Genomic DNA, 18,320 nt, shown 5'->3' with positions numbered 1-18,320 from the left:
GCACTCTACTCGAATGAGGCACTTTTCACTCCACGGCAAGTGGCGACAGGACGCTCGTCTGCGCTCAATCGTTTTCTGAAAAACAACTTTATTGTGGGGAAAAATAAAAACCATTCAAACTGAAAAAGCTCTGCAAATAAAGACCACCGGCAGGCGAGTGCGCAGGGGTGCGCGTGTCACAGTCCCAGCAGCGTTTTGGCTTCCTGACTTTGCTGCTGCAGAGTTTCACTGGCATACCGCTGCAGCAGCTCCATCTTCTTCCGGCGGACCAGAGCCTCCTCCACCTGTTGCACAGGCACGCAATCAAGGTGAGCGGTTTGCTACGTGTCGCATTCATGCACGTGCGGTACCTCTTTTTGCGAGGGAACGGGGACGTGTGCGAAGAAGGCCATCCCCCCCTCGCCTTCCTCCAGAGTCTCCTGCTCGTCCTCCTCTGGCTGCCGCACAAAACAAACAGGTGCGCGCCTGGTCATGTTTGACAAAACCAGCAGGGGGCGTCATGTGACAAGTTTATGTTTGTGCGGAGACCTGGCGGTTGTCCATGCAATAGATGCTGGGCTCGTTGTCCTCTTCCGGCACTTTGTTGTCCCCCGAAGGGAGACATTGGCGATCCGTCTTCCACTCGTGTATCGCCTCGGCCACGGCTACAAGCACACATGTACGCGCGTTCCGAGTGGGGCCCGATGCACGCGTTAGGAAAAAACCTCCCAAGTGTGACAGCCACCTCGCTTCTCGTGCAGGATTTCCAAAGGAACCAGGACACCGTCGTCTTCGTCTCGGTAGCCATAGTACTCGGCGTCCACGTCCTTCATCAGTTCACCGCGAGTCTTGCGTAGCTCAGGAGCGGCTGGCCACACACGCACACACACACCCCACATACACACCTAAATGAGCATTTGCATTTGAGCATGTGAGCTGTACATCACATCGTAAGTGCGAGGCCATGTACTTACGTTCTTTCTCAAAGAGTTCTCGTACTCCGGGCAGATCTCTGGCCGCACCAAAGTATTTGTAGCCACGATTCCCGGGAACCGCCCGGCCCTCGTGATCCAGCATCCTGGGCCCAAAGCGCTGCAACACACACACACAGACAGACAGACAGACACAGAGACAAACAGACAGACGCACGCACGCTGGCCGTAAGAAACGCTGGACAGGGGCCCCATTCAAGGGGACACGCGGCATAGGTGGCAACCTTGTAGTCCGAGCCTCCCAGCTCCCGAATGCGATATTCCCAGTGCCGTTTTTCCCTTAGCAGCTTGTTGATCTCGTCATTCAGATCTCGGATCTTGAACTCGCCCAGACCCGCTGTGCACGCACAAAAAGACAAAGAAATGTCAGACAGACAAGACGGCCGAGCCGGGCCGGGCCGGTCCCGTTGGTGCTCGCTCGGACTGACCGTTTTGAATCTGAGCCACTTTTTTGGCAACCTCACTGATGATCTGAAAGACACACGCAAACAGACACATTTGAAGCGGATGCCGCGGAGCCGGTGTTCAGTCGTGCACCAACAGGCGACCGGGTGCACCTACCTGTCTCCTCCACTTCTCTGCTTTGGGAAGATCGTTGCACTCAGACGCCAGGAAGGGTCGACGCTCCTGCGCGCACGCACGCACGCACGCACACACACACACACACACACACACACGCACGCACGCACATATCCTCAAGGGTAAAGCGAGGTAAAGGCGCATGGAGATCCAGCGTGTGAGATGCGACCAACCTTGACTTTTCCTCCGTCCAGCTGAGCTTGTCGGAAGCGAGCCAAGGCCGTCCTGAAACAAAGGAAAACATCAAGGCACCAGGAGCAGGTTGAGCTTTTGACGGCGCATTTTGAAAAAGGGCACATTGACGCCTGCGGTCGTCAGCACAACAACCGACCACAACCGGTCGTCCCCCTACCCGCCCGCCTTTGACCACCCAAAGAGCATCTCGGCCGGCCGGCCACGGTAACAAAAAAAACCACGGTATTTGCAGAACGATTGTCAATGAGCATTAGCGCACACATGAACCTTCCCGAGACCTTTGTCACTGTAGCAACATGATCACATTTCTCACCGACTCTCGCTTTACATTGAATATTTTGTTCTAAGGTCTTCCTTGCCATAGAACTCGAGCAGGTCCAATAACTGGACTCATCATTTGTGTGTGTGCGTGCGTGCCTACTCACATGGCCTTCTCAGCATTTCGAGCCTGTGTAGAGACATAGATTTCAAATGTGTCATTAAGCAACATTAGAACTCCACCGTCACAGATGACCAACAATGATCATATTTCGCCAAGTTACGCTCAATTGTGGCCAAAGACTACAAATGATCAACACCAACATCATCGTTGGACGGTTGTGCGTGCAAATGGAGCTCCACTCCGCTCGCTCAAGTCAAATTGAACGAATGGGTGCGCTACATTTGCCAACAACCCACGCGTCCATCATTTTGTGAGGATGTTTGCGACATGTATTTATGTCCCTTGTAATGTCCAGGCCTCCGTCGTTAATCGTGCAAGAGATAAAACGACAATGAGGCAGGTCAGGTGTGACAACTCGACAAATTTGATGAGTTAACATTGGCCGTGTGACCGAGATGTGCTAAAGCCTCGGTTGGACAAAGTGGACGACCACGCTCGACTCATCACAATAAAAATGAATGAACAAATCAGCTACGATCAGGCTAGAAATTCAAAATGGCCACTCGGACAGTCACTCGATGCAAGCAACTTTAGCTTCAATTAAACGTTTGTAAGTGTAAGTTGTAAATGTTGATGCAATTCTTACCATAGTCGCTGTCGAATGTTCGGGCGCCCTCGATGAGCTAAATTGTCGGAAATAGTCTTCTGGGACAAAAGCCTTCGAAGACCGCCGCCGCCGCCAGACAGGAAATGGCAAGCGCTCAACTTCCGTATTCAGGGGCCGAGAGCCTGGCGCCCAAAACACTGCCCTCTATGGGAGATAACCAAATGGAAAGAAAGCCTCAAAAACTCGCTGTGCGTGCGTGCGTGCGTGCGTGCGTAAAGAGAAGTGGTTCCAAGACCACCTGCGATAGGTGGAAATCCGCAAAGTAGTGTCATACATACTTTGTTTGTGGATCAATAAGAGTGTTTTAAACCATATAAGTGTACACAGAAAGACATACAGAAAATAATGGATAAATAATATAAACATGATGTCCGTGTGTTGATTAGTTTGTAGCTCACATGTAAACAGCTTGAACCCACGTCACGCTGTCTTTAGACAAAGAAGCCACTCTTTACGACTTGAAAAGAAAGTTTTATAAAGGATTTTATTAGAAAACCAAGACGAATGTTTGACATCGGCGGACGGGCCTCCTCGCAGCTCACAGAGCTCATTCATTGGACAGCACGGGCCCGCGCTGGACGGAGGCCACACCCTTGAAATTTTCAACACAACAGGAAGTCAATAGTAAGAAGCTCACTGAACCATGTGAAAAGAACTCCCCAAAACATTTCGTGCGTGGCGCGGCTAAGTCATCGGCGCGGGGGCGGCACCAGCAGCTGCGTGGCGGTGGCGGCGTCTGGGAACAGGTTGTGGTAGGCGGGAAGTGGCACGTATGCCGCCTTGATCATCTTGCCTGCAAGCACACGACCAACGAGCTCAGCAACACTGATGGACAAAGAAAGCCATAGTAGCTAGCGGATGCGCTCATAGCTCTTGTGCTCCCATTTTTTCATTGCTGAGGCCTATCCAGCGGACTGGCCCCTTGGTTCAGAGATTCTCCTTACAGCGAATGGGAACGGAATCAATGTGTTCCGGCCCCACAACGATGGCGGCTTTGAGATGCAGCCGGCATGGACGTCAGTCAGGTCAAGACAGCAGGAAAATAATATCACCCACCCGCAAAGTATCGTCCGTGAAGCGCGCCGACGGCCGCCATGGCAGCGGGGATGGACGGACACTTGACGTACACGTTGCCCTGGAAACCACGGGCGGAATTGAACCCAGGCGGGGGGGATCGGGACTTTGATGGGTGGGTTTTACCTCTATTGAGTTCTTGTCCACGTAGATGTGAACGACACCGCCGTGTTTGTTGCACTCTTCAATGACATCGTGCTGGATGTCTACCTCCCAGCTGGGATGATCCTCACTGACGCAGGCAAACAAACACACGCACAAACATAAGCGGTGCTGCCGCGGTTGAACACGGACTACTGTCAGCAAGGCGCACCTGCTGGGGTTGAACATGTTGGAGAGCTGGAAGCAGTGCGTGGCCAAAGGCTGAGAGGGAAGGTTGAGCGCCGGCGGGTTCATGTTGAGGTTCATGGACGGATTCATGGCCGCTGCCACGCAATCAAGTACGGGATGGATCAGCGAGGCCGGCCGGCCGGCCGGGGGTGGAAGTCAGGTTGAGTTGCGCCAGCCTTACCTGAGACGGCGGCGATGGCGCCGATGGCGATGGCGCCGCTCATCTGTAGCGCTTGCTGGGCAGCGGGAGGGATCTGCAGGCCCGTACCTGAACGCCAAGCACATTACTTTCAGCTGTTACACCTCTGTCATTGAGAGAATTGTGAGCAGAGCAGCGGGACACCAAGCTGGGAGTCTTTGTGGTATCAGGCTGTGGCTTCTGTGCTGTTTCAGAAATAGTTTGAAGCAGCTCAAAGAGCCAGAGGCCAGGCAGGGTCACTTCAAATGTGTCATCATATCTAGAAAAGGGGACTTCAATGCAAGCTTGCGTTATGGGATGTAGTGAAGAGGATAAGTGCCAGTTAAGAAAAGAAATAAGAGGGTGACAGGATTCCGACTTTAAAGTGAGAATTCCCACTTTTTTCTTTTTTGGTATGGCGCCGGCCGATGTGAGTGGCAGCCTCCCAGCAGTGCCTTCTACCGCACCTCGGATCGGATATTTTTTTCCCCCTGCGCACGTCGGTCGAGACCGGCGTAACTCTACAACGTTCCTGCTTATCCGGCCGATGCTGACCGGGTCCCTCGCCTTGGCCTCGCACAGATCATCGCAATCGCAGATGTGTTTACTTCACTCGCAAAATGTACAGTCTGAATAGGAACGAAAAAAATTAAGGGTGTATTCAGACCAGAAAAGTTCTTTAGTCCGGACCAAAAGTGGACTTCATTTTTTTAGTTTGTTGTGGTTCCTATTTAGCAAGTATACACATCCACGCTTGTGCTCCCATTGGACAGCAATGACCAGGGTAGCACACAGAGCACAGACCCGCAAATGGAGGAAAACATGCGGAGGGGCGGTGCACGAAACGTGAAGGCGACACAAGCCTCTCAAAAGAAGCCATCGGCCTCCCACCTCACTCACCTTCGGCGAGGCGGGCCATGAGCTGCAGCCGCCCGGTGGTACCGAGGTCGATACCGGTGCGCTCCAGCTCGTCGCTGTCCAGCAGGGAGGCAGCGGCCGAGCCGTCGCTTCGCTCGGTCACGTGACCCACCTTCATGGGCCGACCCGCCAGCTCAAAGCCGTTGAGCTGCTCCAGGGCTTTCTTGGCGCACTCAGCATCTGCAAACTGTTGGGGAAATGCTTGGGAAAGGGCACGGCAGAAATTTGCACAGAAAACTACAACTGAGCGGGGGGGGGAACTGAATTCGAAAAAGTGTGTCTTTCCTGTTATATTTGGAAATATTAAAAAAAAGGGGGGGGGGGGGGGGGGGGGGGGGGGGCTTTTGTTGTTTGTGGGTCAACTCACTGTGATGAAGCCGTAGCCTTTGGAACGGCCTGTCTCGCTGTCCATCATCAGTTGGATGCCTTCAATCTGACAAGCAAATATGAACACGTCAGCCACCCTGAGCCAGTGCTTTGTTGTCCGTCCCCAAAGTGTCTCACCCTTCCAAAGGGCTCAAAGATTCCTCTCAGCATCTCCTCTGTAATGTTAAAGTGCAGCGAGCCAATGTAGAGTCTCATGGGCCCCAACGAACCTTTCTGAACGTTGTTGGCAGCGGCGGCGGCGGCGGCGGCTGCCCGGTTCTTCTCGGCCTGGACATGGAAATCTTAATTCAGTTAACACCCGTCGCATAGACCCAGCTCGCTAGTCACACTTGCGGATTTTATTCCCTGAACGTCAATTGAAGAAGAAAAAAAAAGGTTGGCCAAAGATGCACGGACCTGGAAACCACGGTCGCACGGTAAGCCGGAGCCCAACAGGACATGACCGGCTTTTCACCTGTGAACAGATTGTGGATGGCCGGGCAAAGTATGGGCTCTAACTGTTGCCCGAGTTTCCCGGAGAGAAGAGCAATGAGCAAGAGCAGACTTTCCTATTTAGATATAGAAGATGAGGATTTGGATTGATTTGAGGCTGGACGGAAGTGAACTCTCTCGCTTGCTCCAGCTTACAGAAAGTCCCAATGATCATCGTCACACACACATCTGGGTGTGGTGAAATTTGTCCTCTGCATTTAAGCCATCCCCAGAGGGGAGCAGTGAGCAGCAGCGGTGCCGCGCTCGGGAATCATTTGGTGATCTGACCCCCCAAATACTGAGTGCCAAGCAGGGAGGCAGTGGGTTCCATTTTTATAGTCTTTGGTATGACCCGGCTGGCCGGGGTTTGAACCCACAACCTTCCAGTCTACTAGGCCACTGACCAGTCATTGAGGCAGCACCCGAAGTGCCTTACGTACTTAAATAGAAATTGCTCAAACTTATTTTGATGCGCTGCTCAATGAGCAAAACAAACACGGTGGCCGGCCGCAAGCCTACTTTAGAAGCTCATCACTTGCACATTACCTGCGAAGCCTGCACAATTATGGGAACTCCCAATAGCCTTTGTCCCGTCAGCCCGATGGCGAGAGGAACGGAGCTGGCCTCCACAAACTCGATGTAAGCGATGCCCTTAGACCGACGCGAGTTCCTGTCTGAGATCATCCTCACGTCTCGAACCTGAGCAGGGAAAATACGCGGCAGAGGTTGGCGGCCACTAAAGTGAGCCCCTTACGTGCGTGCGTGCGGTGACGTTACCTTCCCCACAGCGGAGAAGAAGTCCTCGAGGTCTCGAGGGCGAATGCGGGCAGCCAGTTGCATGCAGAAGACGGTCCTGGCATCTCTCTCCTCTGGAGTCAAGTTGTCCACCAGAGGTCTTTGCGGGAAAAAAGGCACAGATAAAGCCCGGAGGATCTGTTCGCTTAGCTCCGACGTGCCTTCGAGACCTACTTGCTGGGACTCTTCTCCCTCCGGAAGGGACTCTTGTCTCTTCTGATTGGACTTTTCTCCCTCCTGATGGGACTCCTGCTCCTTGAGCGCTTCCGTCTGCACAAACAGGCCGCAAAATGTTCCTTTCGGTGCTGGCTTTTGCGGCATGTCGAATTCGGAGGCGGGCACTTGTGCCTCTCTTTGGGCTGGCTGCAGCTCTATGGTCAAATCAACGCTTTGGGACACCACTCTTGGAATTAGGATTTGGCTTTACCACCATTGGGTCCAATTTCAAATGGGTATAGTGCTGGCCTGAAATTCGTAAAAGCGCCTCACGGTGGCAGTAAATTCAACACTCTTAAAGTGGACATTTCAAATTGTTAAATGTCACTACCAGGCAAAGTTGACTCTCAAACTGAATGTAAAAGAAATCAAAGTACGCCAGCCCAAGCTGTGAGGAAAAAGGTCCAGATAGCTGAATGCTCACGCTAAACGAATGTCGCGGTTTAAACAGCTAGAAGACAGCAACAAATAGGCAGATTATGTCATGGTATCCTGTGTATGCTGACTAAAATTAGCGCTGTACCGGTGAGATCAGAGATGATTAATTGTGACAAAAATAAAAAAATCGAAGTCTAGCTAATGTCGTCACTGCTGGAGGGTCTCATTAAGAGTTTCACTTTAAAGCAACTTTATAGCAAGGTTACATTTGAGGAAGGCTGGACCAGACTGACAGGAGGAACTCACGCCTTGTGATAGTCTCTGTAGCGGCCGCCCCTCTCACGGCTGCGCCGGCGCTCTCGGCTGCGACTGCGCCGCTTCTCCCGGCTGCGCTTGCGCTCGCGGCTCCTCTTCCTCTCTCGACTTTTACTGCGCTTCCTGTCGCGACTGCGCTTCTTCCTGCTGGAGCGGCGGTCAATCACAAGGCAGCGTCGAGCACCGCCGTTACGTGCCGTGTGCCAGACAGAAGGGGCGACGTGCCAGACAGACGAGGAAAAAAAAAAAAAGACCACACAGATGAAACAAAAGTGGAAGGACAGGAAGCAGGACAGGAGCGAGCAAGCTGACCGACAAATTGCAGACAGGCGCACGGATACCACAGAAGACAGACGGAATTGGAAATCCACAAATACAAGATGATGTTCCGACTAACACTGTCCCAAACAACTTATTCTTGCTGGAGGTGTATGTGATAGTTGCAGTCAGTCATTTGCCAGGTCAAAGGTCAGGCACCCGAGATGAAAGCTTTTTGCTGCTCACCCGTGCGTGAGGTTTTTGCCTGTTCATGCAAAGTCTTTTCTTTGTGCCCAAGCTGTTCTCACTATGCAATGCTGTTGAAAGCGCTTCTCATTTTGCTCATTTGTTCAAATGGAGTCATTCAAAGGCTCCAAAGGATGTTTTGACGACACTACTGGAGAGCGTGTGCGGGAGGGCGGGCGGGCGGGCGGACGTTCCACATAGTGCAGACAAAGCCTGGGGCAACAAAATGTTGTCACCCACCACCTATTTTTGCGGTAGCCTTATCACTGACAGGATGACAGGTGAGCCAAGACAGCACAAGACAGGACAGGACAGGACAGAAGAGTGTGACGGCGGCAGTACCTCTTGGCCTGTTCATCCCCGCCATTGGGGCTGGCCGTCTTGTCGTCCTAGCGGGGTCGACAGAGAAGAGCGTGAGGAGGTGGACGCAACATTGGGGAGTTGGTGGGGTGGGGGCAAAAGAGAATATGGAGAATGCGTGAGTGACATTCAAAAAACAGACTTTTTGCGCGCTGGGGGAGGGGGTCAGAGCTGAGGCGGGCGGCCAACTCGGGCGGCCGGCAGGGACTCTTCTTCCTCTGTGGGTGCTGCGCTGGGATGCCTCTCAAGGGCCCTGCAGCAGACAGGAGTCTTGCGTCAAGTCAACTCGCAAGTGGGCGACGCCTGCTCGGCTCGCTCACGCTCGCCGGCTCCGCCACACTCGGGCTACCCTCTTCCACTCGTTGCTACGTCAGGACTCCACGTGCGCTTCGTGCGTTAGCATGGCAATCAGTCACCGTGCTGTCCAGGCCCTTCATTTTGTGATGATGCATGTGAATGGCATCTTTGAAGGGCCAACCAAAAGACCAGGTTGTGCCAATAGCAAGTGAGATCGATCCCGCCTCCCGCTGTGGCCGAGCCATTCGAATATGGAGCCTTGCCCTGCTGCCTATTTGTTTGGAGTTTTTTTAGGGGTGGGTGGGGCTTTTCTGTTACTCGTTACTGTTGAAGATGGCAACAAGCACAAGTCAGGTGATTGTTCACCCATGACCTGGCCAAGCTCTGGGTTGGCCACGCCATGGTGCCAACACAACGGTCTGCAAGAGGACTTCAATGTCCTTTTACAACATGGCAAATTGTATTGGCTTAATAGACCGTCTTTGGTGTAGCTATGGTCATCGAGAGTGTGAACAAGATATGAAACAAGTGATCAATCGGTCACATTCAAAATACATTCCATCACATTTCATCAAGATTCAAACTAATGAGCAAAGCACCGCCTTGAGAACACGGCAAAATTATTCTGTGCAAACCTGTTCATATTTGGCACACATTAAAAAGAGAAATTCATTTGTTAGTGCTTTTATGTGCACTTTTTTTGTGCCTTCTCCCTGTTGTAAAGCCAAACAACTATTCAAGCATCACCAACATATCGTTGTTGCTGTAGGAAATTCATTTATTTATAACCAGTTAATGAATCAATCAGCCAATGAATGCCTCATGGCAATTTTTGATGCCAAATGCCAGATGTGGCATCTATGATGGTCTGGGCCCAGCAAAAACGAATTCCGTTTCTCTTCCAACACTTGCCCTTTTCACAGCTAAGAATATGCTTCACTTGCACGAAACGGTACTTGGTTAAGAGTAACTTGGGACGAAGGATTTGGATGTGGCACAAAAAATAAAAAGACAAAAAAAAAAGTCAAGGAGGAGAGTAGAAAAGCGGCAATGAGCAGTTCTGACGTCGCGAGTGAGAATTTGTGCCAGTGACGACAAAAGGACGCTCACCTTCCTGTAGGGAGCCTCCAGCATCGCCTCGATGTCCAGGTCGTCCGCCATCTTGCTGCATCACGCACACACACGCACACACACATACAGTTATTTGGCATTCGGTTTCGGTAGACACGAGACAGGAGCAGCTCATCGCAACGCATTAAGTTCCTCCTCTGCTCTCGTCTCCTGCCGTTAACCGCTATGCTTATTTTGCAGCGAGTCGCCGACGAGTCGCATTTGAGCGACACGATGAGCCAACAAATCCGATTGGTCAATGGTCGGAGCGAGGAATTGCATTCCTGCCCTCAACTGGCAATTTTAACTTGCCGACAGCGACTTGAGCATGAACCGATTTGAAAGAATGGAGAAGCATCTTGACGGCGATGGCTCTAACCACAACCTGACAAGTCACCGAATTTAGGAAGTCGCCCGTTGATGACACCCATTGCAACGCCATGAGAAGAAAGCCCACGCTTGCTGTGGCTATCGTTGAGACCTGGACCTCTAACGTGCTCAACTTCTCTTCTATTTGCTATTATTGACTTCACTAATGATTCCATATATAAAACACAACTTGAGGGTTAATCAACTAGGTGGCTTCATCAAGTGTGGATGTTGCCAAATTCTGTGGGGCATTCTTTTGGATTGTTCCTCCAACGATCCCATTGAGTTTGTGTGGGAACACTTCAAGCTAATGCACGCCAATTTGCGATGATATTGGCATATCTGCAGTCTCTCTTGGAAACACATCTATGATCTCGGATTTGTGAAGACGTTTAAATCATGTTTGCACTTTTCATTTTGGTCTCCGCCTTGTGCGCGAGATCACGTGATCGTAACGTCCTGTCCACTTCAATTCGTATTTGGAGTTCTAGCGCCACTCAGGGCAAAATATGGCTCGGTAGCAAGTCAATCACTTCGTGAACAGAGAGACGGATGGACAGTGTGCGGGAGAGATCGTCGGCCTGCACTCAAGTAGGAAACAGGTTAACAGGTTTGGTATTTCAATGAGGAAAGCTTAGCGAATGGGCGACCTCGCGAATAGCGGAGGTTCACTGTAACATTTCGATTTATTTCTATGGGTAAAATGAATTGGATAGCCAAGTGAGTGCATCAACTTCAATGCTTCATCTGAGCCTATTCTATACTCCACTCGGTATGGTTATAGCGGCCACTCGCCTCTCCTGCCTCGGCCTTGTGAGCGCTTTGACATGAACGAGGCCTCCACGCAGAGCGCAGCCGGCTAGCTGTTGGCTCGCGATGCTAACTCGATGCATACTAACAACGCGCCCGCTTCGCCTTTAGCAGTGCGTATGGCCGACCCGGGGCGAAGCAAGTGACTGAACGAGACGACTTTTACCTCGCTCCTCAGTTCCTGGTCTGCTGCTATAGCAACAATAAGTGTCAAAACGTCGCCGAGGTTGACTTGGACCGCTCTTCCGTCGTCGGCGCGACGTTAACTTCTTGCGCTTGAAATGGCGCGAGATGCTCTCGCGAGAGGAGATTATGAACGCAAAATCACGGGGTCGTTTTGATTGACAGCTTGATTTTCCATCAATCCATAAGTTCCCAAGTTCATTCTGAAATCAACTAAATAATAGATGCTAAATATTTGAAATGGACGGCATTCAACAAGTGAATTGTTTGATTCCCGGTCATCGAGGTTTATGCAAAAAAACGAGTTGCGCAATCTTGTGTTTCGTGACTGCAGATTTGGTTGTCTGACTGCCAAACTGTTCAGATTTTCAATCAAAACGTGGAACCAAACGTCTTGTTTACATTTCTGACTGGCTACAAGAAATAGCAAACACTAAATGAAAACAAAAAAAAACCAACAGTGATAAACGGGATTTGAACCCGTGACGCCAATGAACAGAAATGTTCATTGGCCATTGTCTTAACCGCTATGCTTTCGTACACAGATTGCAATTTGGGCAAATGATCTTGAATATAGCCAAAACCAAATGACCTGACGAGGGTACCAGTTGATCTGATGCCTAGTGTATACACGTCCATGTTAACTGGCTCCTCGGAACTAACTTGACATGGTCGCGTAAAAACTTCTCATGCAAACCATCTGCACAAAACTGGATGGTTGGCTGTGGCGGCCTCTAAGGGGAAAAAAAGAAGCCAAATACCAGGAGCCACCACTGGACAAAACAAACAATGAGCAAATTGCAGTCCATGACTACAGTCTTTGTTCCCCAACAGACGCAAAGCAAACCAAATGAATAATGTGTGTTGTGTGCAAAGGGAGTAATCGATAAGAGTGAGAATGCTCAAGTCTTGTTTGGAAGAGATCGAATCAAACACGACACCACGACATTTCAAGAAAATGATGCATTTGTTCTTTGCACTTCTTTTTCTTCTTTTGAGGTGAAGGAGTGAGTGTGTACATTTTCACAATGGGTTCAAGAAAGTAAGACATTGATCTTCGGGAATAAACCTACAGCTTTTCAGTTTGACCAATGAACTCGCAACATGATTTATTTACTGTACAAAATAAAGCAACAGCACAGCACAAAGAGAGTAACATTCAGACCTGGCATACCTCATGAAATCATTTTTTAGGGGGGGAGGAAAAAAGAAGAAGCTTTTTTTGCAATGACTTTTGGTTCTGTCCCTTCTAGATGATTCCTTTGTTTTAATCCCTTTTTCCTCAAATATGGTTGAATCTTCTTCCTGAAATGCACTGTATGACTATCCTAACTTCATGTCCAGGTTGCGCTACTTTGTGGACCGCGCGCGCCCCGCCCCCTCTGCTGTCAACCAATCAGAAATCTTGCTCGGCAAATTCTTTGGAGGAACCCCCCCCCCCCCCCCCCCCCCTCTGCTGCCAGCCAATCAGACGTCTTCTTGCTCAGCACGTTCTTTGGAGGAAACCCACCTGCTGACCATGATGTTCTGCACACAGACAGTTTGCAAAAGAAAAAAAAGCTCAGACGTGACGATAAGTAGATGCTAGCCTCTGGACAATGTTTCAATGAGATCAAACGTAAATGGGCAAAAGCGGGAGGGAGAGCGATACGTTTGACAATTCCCTCTGAATCAAAGCCTCCCGTGGCTGGAAAGGGGCAGTGAATGGCAAGCTCCTCTCACCCTCCTATCGGTTTGCCCTGACCCACTGAGCAGTTCAAGAAGATTGGCAACTGGGTCAGCGTTGGCTGCATTTGAAGGCACAATGTCGATGTTCATGTTAATCCCGCAAGAAAAAGGACCAGCACATCACCTGAACCTTCAGCTTGCGCAGACAGACGGGCGAGTCCAGCTCAGCTTCTGACAGGTCAGCTGGATGGATCACGTAACACAGCAGCAACTCCTGTAGGCGGGGCAACAAATGCTTTGCTTTGGCTCACGCGGGAGGGACAAAGGCAGTCGATGAATTGCACGGTGGCGTTACTTTGGAGACGTTTGCCGTGATCCTGCTCAAAGTCGCCAGAGAACGCCAGGAAAAGGCACGCGGCGCTGAACCCTGAAAACGCTCGTCCACTTTTTCCACCACCACCGAATAGCTGTAATAACAAAGGAGGGCAAAAGGACCAAATGCATTCTTTTCTCAAAATATTTGGGCCAAGGGAGGGTTCATAAAGAAATCATTTCCTCCGAGGATTCTTCACGGCCTGGGGACTACTGTATTAACGGATTACGAAATGAGTTATCAATTCGCTGTCGATTTTGTCACGTTCTGTTGCATCAGTAGTTTCCTGAAGATTTTGCCAGCCCCCCGTTACTTTGAGAACCATCATTTGACTTGGATCTTGTTTGAATAAACTTGATTTGGTGTGCTGTGTGTACCTGGCGTGGTAGAAGGGAGGACCTTTCCTGTACAAGACTGAGGGGAGAGAGCCATGTCACGTCATCAACATCAGACTAACAATTCCCCCCCCGCCCGCCGCTTTTCTTACGCATGTCCACACCGTACTTGACGCCGCTTCCTCCTTTGGGGACCCAGCCCCTGCTGCGAAAGTGATGGTAGACCGCGTAGGAGCTGACAAAGTCTGGGTGCAAAGCCACCAAGTGCCTCCACAGCTCGGTGATTGACAGCGGCGCCTGGGCAATTGCAGAGGACACACTCACCTCAGTCAGGTGACAACAAGGCAAAGATCGCCAGTGGCTTAGGAGGGCAAGGTGCAATAGCGCTTTTTGGCATGGGCAACACCCAGGTGGGTGGCTTTTTTGAATGACGTGGGGGGCGCTGTGGGGGAATTGGCAATTTAGCGCCTCCTTTGGGGGAATTGGCCATGCTGGTTCATGTCTGTTTTTGGTGTTGGATTTTGACAAATAAATTTGCCCCAAAAGTGCGACTTATACTCCGGTGCGACTTATATATGTTTTTTTTTTCACTTTATTGTGCATTTTATGGCTGGTGCGATTTATACTCCGGAGCGACTTATGGTCCGAAAATGACGGTAGATTTCTTTTTACAGGGTTTGTGCGCTTGGAAGTAGTCTGCCACTGGCAAGAGGAGCGCAACTTTGCTTTCTATGTTAAGAATATGTTGTAGGTGCCACCAGTTGTACTCTGCGCTAAGAATTAAAGCCACCAATTCATCCAGCTCCATCCTTGTTAGGTATCACCTCCATCTGTGGTGACAGAAATGACAATCGGAACCACCGTGGCTCTCGTCAAACCCAGATTGCAGTGAAGTATGCCGGTATGCCGCGGCGAGACGACATGATGGTTTGAACCATATTTGTACTTCCGTACTTTTCACTGCTAGGAGAGAGAGCAACAATTACCTGCTGCAGGTGGACAGACAGGCAGCCCAGGCTGTAGACCAGGAAGAAAGCCTGCAGGCACAAACAGGTGGACCGACAGACAGACAGGCAGACAGACACACAGACAGGCAGACAGACAGACAAACAGAAGACACAATGACATAAGATGCAATGCTACAGCATTATGACCAATTCAAGTGCCATTAATCAATTGACAGCAATGAAAAAAAACAACTACTAAGTTTCAAGACTGGACCTCCTCCGGGCCGAGTTGCAGGAATTCCGTCATTCGTAAAGGATTTCGTCGGAGCTGCGCGGCAACCTGAATCAACATGGACAGCAAAAGACTCAACTTGACCACTGCGAGCATGACACAGCATGGCTCTGAATACCACAAAGACAAAGGAGATCATCGTGGACTTCAGGAGGAAGACTCAACTTGACCACTGCGAGCATGACACGGAAGGTCTAAAAAAACATTTAAGTGTGACACAAGACTCACGTGCCCGGCATCAATGATCACAAAACCGGGCCCCGGAACCACAGGAGCATCATCTGGCTCAGAGTTAGGTCTGAGGTGGGCTGGGCTCGAGGCTGAGCCAAGCTCACACAGCAGGCTCCGACCCGGTTCGGAACTGACGTCGGCCGGCGTGTCCGATCGGGCCGCCTCCCCGTCCTCTGCCTCCCGCCGCCTCGGCACGTCCGCTCCGATGGGCTGACGCAGCCATAGCGGCGTTTGATTGACAGCCACTTGAGCCGAGCCCTGAGCCAGGAGTGAGGACTCGGCTCGCCCGAGCAGCTCCTCGTACCTGCAGCGGACAGCAAACGTGGAAAGGTGTCTCCGAACTGCTGCGGTGTGATGGAAGCGCTGGTGGTGGTGGTAAAAGCTCAAAGGGCCTTTGGTGTGCTTCTCCACCTCAAGCGGAGAATTGCGACAGCGCCTGCCTGGTTCTGAATCTTGTCATATTGAAAAGGACACCCGTCACTCGCGTTGTCCGTTTCTTGGTAGGGATTCACAAGTCGGTCATCACGTTTTGGCAACATGCTCGGTGGCAGGTGGCGGCAAAGTGTGTAGTATTTCCCGCACTGCACGGTGCGCTTTTGTTCACTCAGCCCACTTTGTCGAACAAATATTCCACTGAACGTGTCTGGGTGCTGAGCGTGTGTTGGGGTAAAAGCTTTAGAAAATCAAAGCCTTCCCACAGCATTTGTGGCTCACCTGGCCTGCGTGACCACCGGAAATAGGAAGCCCTCATGTTCTGCCAGGGAGGTAAAAATAGGATTAGCTACGAGTCCAACGCCAATTTCCGAACAGTCTTCAAAGGTCAACTCACGCTGCCACCGGTTGGAGACGCCGTGCTCCGGTCTGGCTCTGGATAGGACACCTTTCCCGAAATAGCCCTGAAAGACCACAAATCGTCCCAAGGTTGGTTCACTTGAAAGACCACAAAGCGTCCGAAGGTTCACTTAACGTCGACAAGGATGGAGACATACGTTTTTCTTAACATCAAACAATTCATGCCTCCCTTCATTTCACAAAGGCCTCGCTCGGGCTGCGCGTGTGCTGAGGACTATCCCAGCGGTCCTGACCTGCCTGGGATTTTGGGATGTACCTGTCCGGACACAGTTTGCAAAATGAGGGCAGGCGCCGGCCGGCCGGACGGACGGGACCTTTTCCAGAAATGACATTTACTTGAATGTTTCATTTTCATTTTAAGGGTGGCAAGACTCTTAAGACACACCACCACCACAAGTCATGGATCGAATGATTTGGAGTGACACAGAAGGTTTGAAAAACTATTATGGCTTTTACGCACGCCCGGTCCTTCTCAACGGGAGCTGAAAGTCGGGGGCCGGCGCTCGGCCGTCCGGGGACGGTGGATGGGGATGATTGTCAAATTTGCTGATGACACACACCACAGTGGTCGGGCTGATATCGAACGGTGACGAGACAGCCTGTAGAGAGGAGGTCCAGAAGCTCAAGACCCGGTGCTCCGCAAATAACTTGGCTCTGAATACCACAAAGACAAAGGAGATCATCGTGGACTTCAGGAGGAAGAAAAGGGATCGCCCTCCCCTCAACATCAAGAGCGAGAGTGTGGAGAGGGTCCACGACGTCAGATTCCCGGGAGTCCAGATCCCTGATGACCTCTACAGGACACGCAACACCTCGGCTGTCATCAAGAAGGCTCAGTAGCGTCTACACTTTCTGAGAGTCCTCAGGAAGAACAGTATGGACCGGAAGCCGCTGCTGCTGGCCTTCTACGGCTTCTCCATTGAGAGCCTGCTGACGTACTGCCTGAGCGACCACCTGGTATGGGAGCTGCACTGCTGCAGACAGAGGATCATCGGCTGCCCTCTCACCTACCTCCCTGACCCGGTGCGTCAGCGGAGCTCGCAAAATCATCAAGGACAACACACATCCCGCCTCCAAGCTGTTTGAGCCGCTTCCTTCTGGGAGTCGCTACAGATGCAACAGAACAAGAACTAGCAGACTACAAAACAGTTTCTTCCCAAGACCCATCACCACACTGAACTCTGAGAGGAAATAGCTATCTATAATACAATATCAATACACTTTTATACTTACACTGTCACTGCTGCTGTCAACACTACGTGCAATAACTATTTATTATTTACTTCCTGTACATACCTCATGCATATGAATATAAATAGCCACATTGTATATACTGTAAATACAATACTTTTATTCTTTATACTCCTTAATGTTTGTAATGTTTATTGTTAGGATTTATTTTTCTTCATACTTATTTGCACTGGAAAAGATTGTAAAATGACAATTAAGGGCATTCTATTCTATTCTATAGGTTTGTGAATCACGCCAAGCACAAGTTCCCCAGGTACTGATGCAAGTTCCAAAACTCCAACCAATCGCCACTTGAGCAGTCACTGGCTTCATGGTGAGCGGCGTGATCGATTGCAAAGAGGCGGCTGTGGCGGGCGGGCGGGCGACGTTGGAGACACCTGATTGTGAAGGTCGCGGATGTGCTCGGGCTCGGTGACCAGCACGTGTCGGTTGACGAGGTCTGCCCGGAAGCGGCTCGTCGGCGGCGGCGGCCTTGTCACTACTGTCGTTTGCGACGAGCTTCGGCTCACGGGGAGCGGCGCCACGTACTCTTCGTCCACCCGGCAGCGCCGCCTTGGCGGCCGAAAATCGCCCTGAAACATGCCGCCGGCCGATAGGACGCAATTGAATTGAGCGACCCAGAAACGACTAAACGTTAGCTCCCGTGCTGTCAAACTGGCCGTTAGCTTTGAGGAAGAAGGAAAAAAAACGGTGTCACCAAAATAAAAGGTCGGCTAAAACCGAAGAAATCATTGAGCTTGTGCACGATCGCAAATGTTACTTCCGCTGGAAAAACTCCGGTCTCCAAGTAGTTTCTGATGGCGGGTGTCCAAACTTTTTGCAAGGAGGGCCAGATTTGATCAAGTGAAGGGGCCAGTAGTTTTTTCGGACATTTTTTTTGAA

General features: G+C 50.8%; 3 protein-coding genes across 7 annotated transcripts; all 3 read right to left on the bottom strand.

Moving 5' to 3' along the window:
- Positions 1–67: 67 nt before the first annotated feature.
- Positions 68–2,929, bottom strand: isy1 (ISY1 spliceosome associated protein). Its single transcript, XM_085923290.1, has 11 exons — positions 2,774–2,929; positions 2,171–2,193; positions 1,724–1,775; positions 1,533–1,598; positions 1,400–1,442; positions 1,196–1,308; positions 954–1,071; positions 725–847; positions 529–644; positions 351–437; positions 68–284 (listed from the first exon to the last, which is right to left on the bottom strand). The coding sequence occupies exons 1-11, from the start codon at positions 2,774–2,776 to the stop codon at positions 177–179; spliced, it is 852 nt and encodes a 283-aa protein (XP_085779416.1). The 5' UTR covers positions 2,777–2,929; the 3' UTR covers positions 68–176.
- Positions 2,930–3,260: 331 nt separating this feature from the next.
- Positions 3,261–11,623, bottom strand: LOC147049679 (RNA-binding protein 39-like). 4 transcript variants are annotated; one of them, XM_085924135.1, is made up of 15 exons: positions 11,473–11,623; positions 10,128–10,182; positions 8,703–8,749; positions 7,848–8,003; positions 7,122–7,217; positions 6,930–7,047; positions 6,699–6,851; positions 5,799–5,948; positions 5,662–5,727; positions 5,277–5,481; positions 4,380–4,466; positions 4,182–4,293; positions 3,995–4,100; positions 3,851–3,929; positions 3,261–3,587 (listed from the first exon to the last, which is right to left on the bottom strand). In XM_085924135.1, the coding sequence occupies exons 2-15, from the start codon at positions 10,176–10,178 to the stop codon at positions 3,484–3,486; spliced, it is 1,530 nt and encodes a 509-aa protein (XP_085780261.1). In that variant the 5' UTR covers positions 10,179–10,182; positions 11,473–11,623; the 3' UTR covers positions 3,261–3,483. The 4 variants fall into 4 exon arrangements, with proteins under 4 accessions (XP_085780261.1, XP_085780263.1, XP_085780262.1 ...); XM_085924137.1 differs by having other exon boundaries at positions 7,848–8,000; positions 11,473–11,622; XM_085924136.1 differs by having other exon boundaries at positions 10,128–10,178; positions 11,473–11,602.
- A 1,308-nt stretch (positions 11,624–12,931) lies between these two features.
- On the bottom strand, positions 12,932–18,229 carry tsen2 (TSEN2 tRNA splicing endonuclease subunit). 2 transcript variants are annotated; one of them, XM_085924134.1, is made up of 11 exons: positions 17,816–18,228; positions 16,165–16,231; positions 16,050–16,089; positions 15,333–15,639; positions 15,087–15,152; positions 14,852–14,902; positions 14,018–14,162; positions 13,908–13,944; positions 13,513–13,624; positions 13,342–13,431; positions 12,932–13,016 (listed from the first exon to the last, which is right to left on the bottom strand). In XM_085924134.1, the coding sequence occupies exons 1-11, from the start codon at positions 18,017–18,019 to the stop codon at positions 12,957–12,959; spliced, it is 1,179 nt and encodes a 392-aa protein (XP_085780260.1). In that variant the 5' UTR covers positions 18,020–18,228; the 3' UTR covers positions 12,932–12,956. The 2 variants fall into 2 exon arrangements, 1 of the variants encoding a protein (XP_085780260.1); XR_015067582.1 differs by lacking the exon at positions 13,908–13,944 and having other exon boundaries at positions 12,958–13,016; positions 17,816–18,229.
- Between the last annotated feature and the right edge of the window lie 91 nt (positions 18,230–18,320).

The sequence above is a fragment of the Syngnathus leptorhynchus genome, chromosome 11 (assembly GCF_054491065.1).
Source record: "Syngnathus leptorhynchus isolate UIUO chromosome 11, UIUO_Slep, whole genome shotgun sequence".
Taxonomy (NCBI): domain Eukaryota; kingdom Metazoa; phylum Chordata; class Actinopteri; order Syngnathiformes; family Syngnathidae; genus Syngnathus; species Syngnathus leptorhynchus.
The sequence above is the reverse complement of the archived record's forward strand: the minus strand, read 5'-3'. Positions and strand labels throughout refer to the sequence as shown.

Excerpts from the sequence above, each read along its gene's own strand:
- isy1 (XM_085923290.1), bottom strand. Across the intron at positions 1,776-2,170 it reads CGAAATGCTGAGAAGGCCAT|GACGGCCTTGGCTCGCTTCC; the intron begins GTGAGTAGGCAC and ends CCTTTGTTTCAG. Across the intron at positions 1,309-1,399 it reads AGTGGCTCAGATTCAAAACG|CGGGTCTGGGCGAGTTCAAG; the intron begins GTCAGTCCGAGC and ends GTGCGTGCACAG.
- LOC147049679 (XM_085924135.1), bottom strand. The coding sequence starts at position 10,178 with ATGGCGGACGACCTGGACATCGAGGCGATGCTGGAGGCTCCCTACAGG. Across the intron at positions 5,482-5,661 it reads AAGGCTACGGCTTCATCACA|TTTGCAGATGCTGAGTGCGC; the intron begins GTGAGTTGACCC and ends TTTCCCCAACAG. Across the intron at positions 4,467-5,276 it reads CATGGCCCGCCTCGCCGAAG|GTACGGGCCTGCAGATCCCT; the intron begins GTGAGTGAGGTG and ends CTTGGCGTTCAG.
- tsen2 (XM_085924134.1), bottom strand. The coding sequence starts at position 18,019 with ATGTTTCAGGGCGATTTTCGGCCGCCAAGGCGGCGCTGCCGGGTGGAC. Across the intron at positions 15,153-15,332 it reads TGATCATTGATGCCGGGCAC|GTTGCCGCGCAGCTCCGACG; the intron begins GTGAGTCTTGTG and ends ATGTTGATTCAG. Across the intron at positions 13,625-13,907 it reads CCTCCCTTCTACCACGCCAG|CTATTCGGTGGTGGTGGAAA; the intron begins GTACACACAGCA and ends TTGTTATTACAG.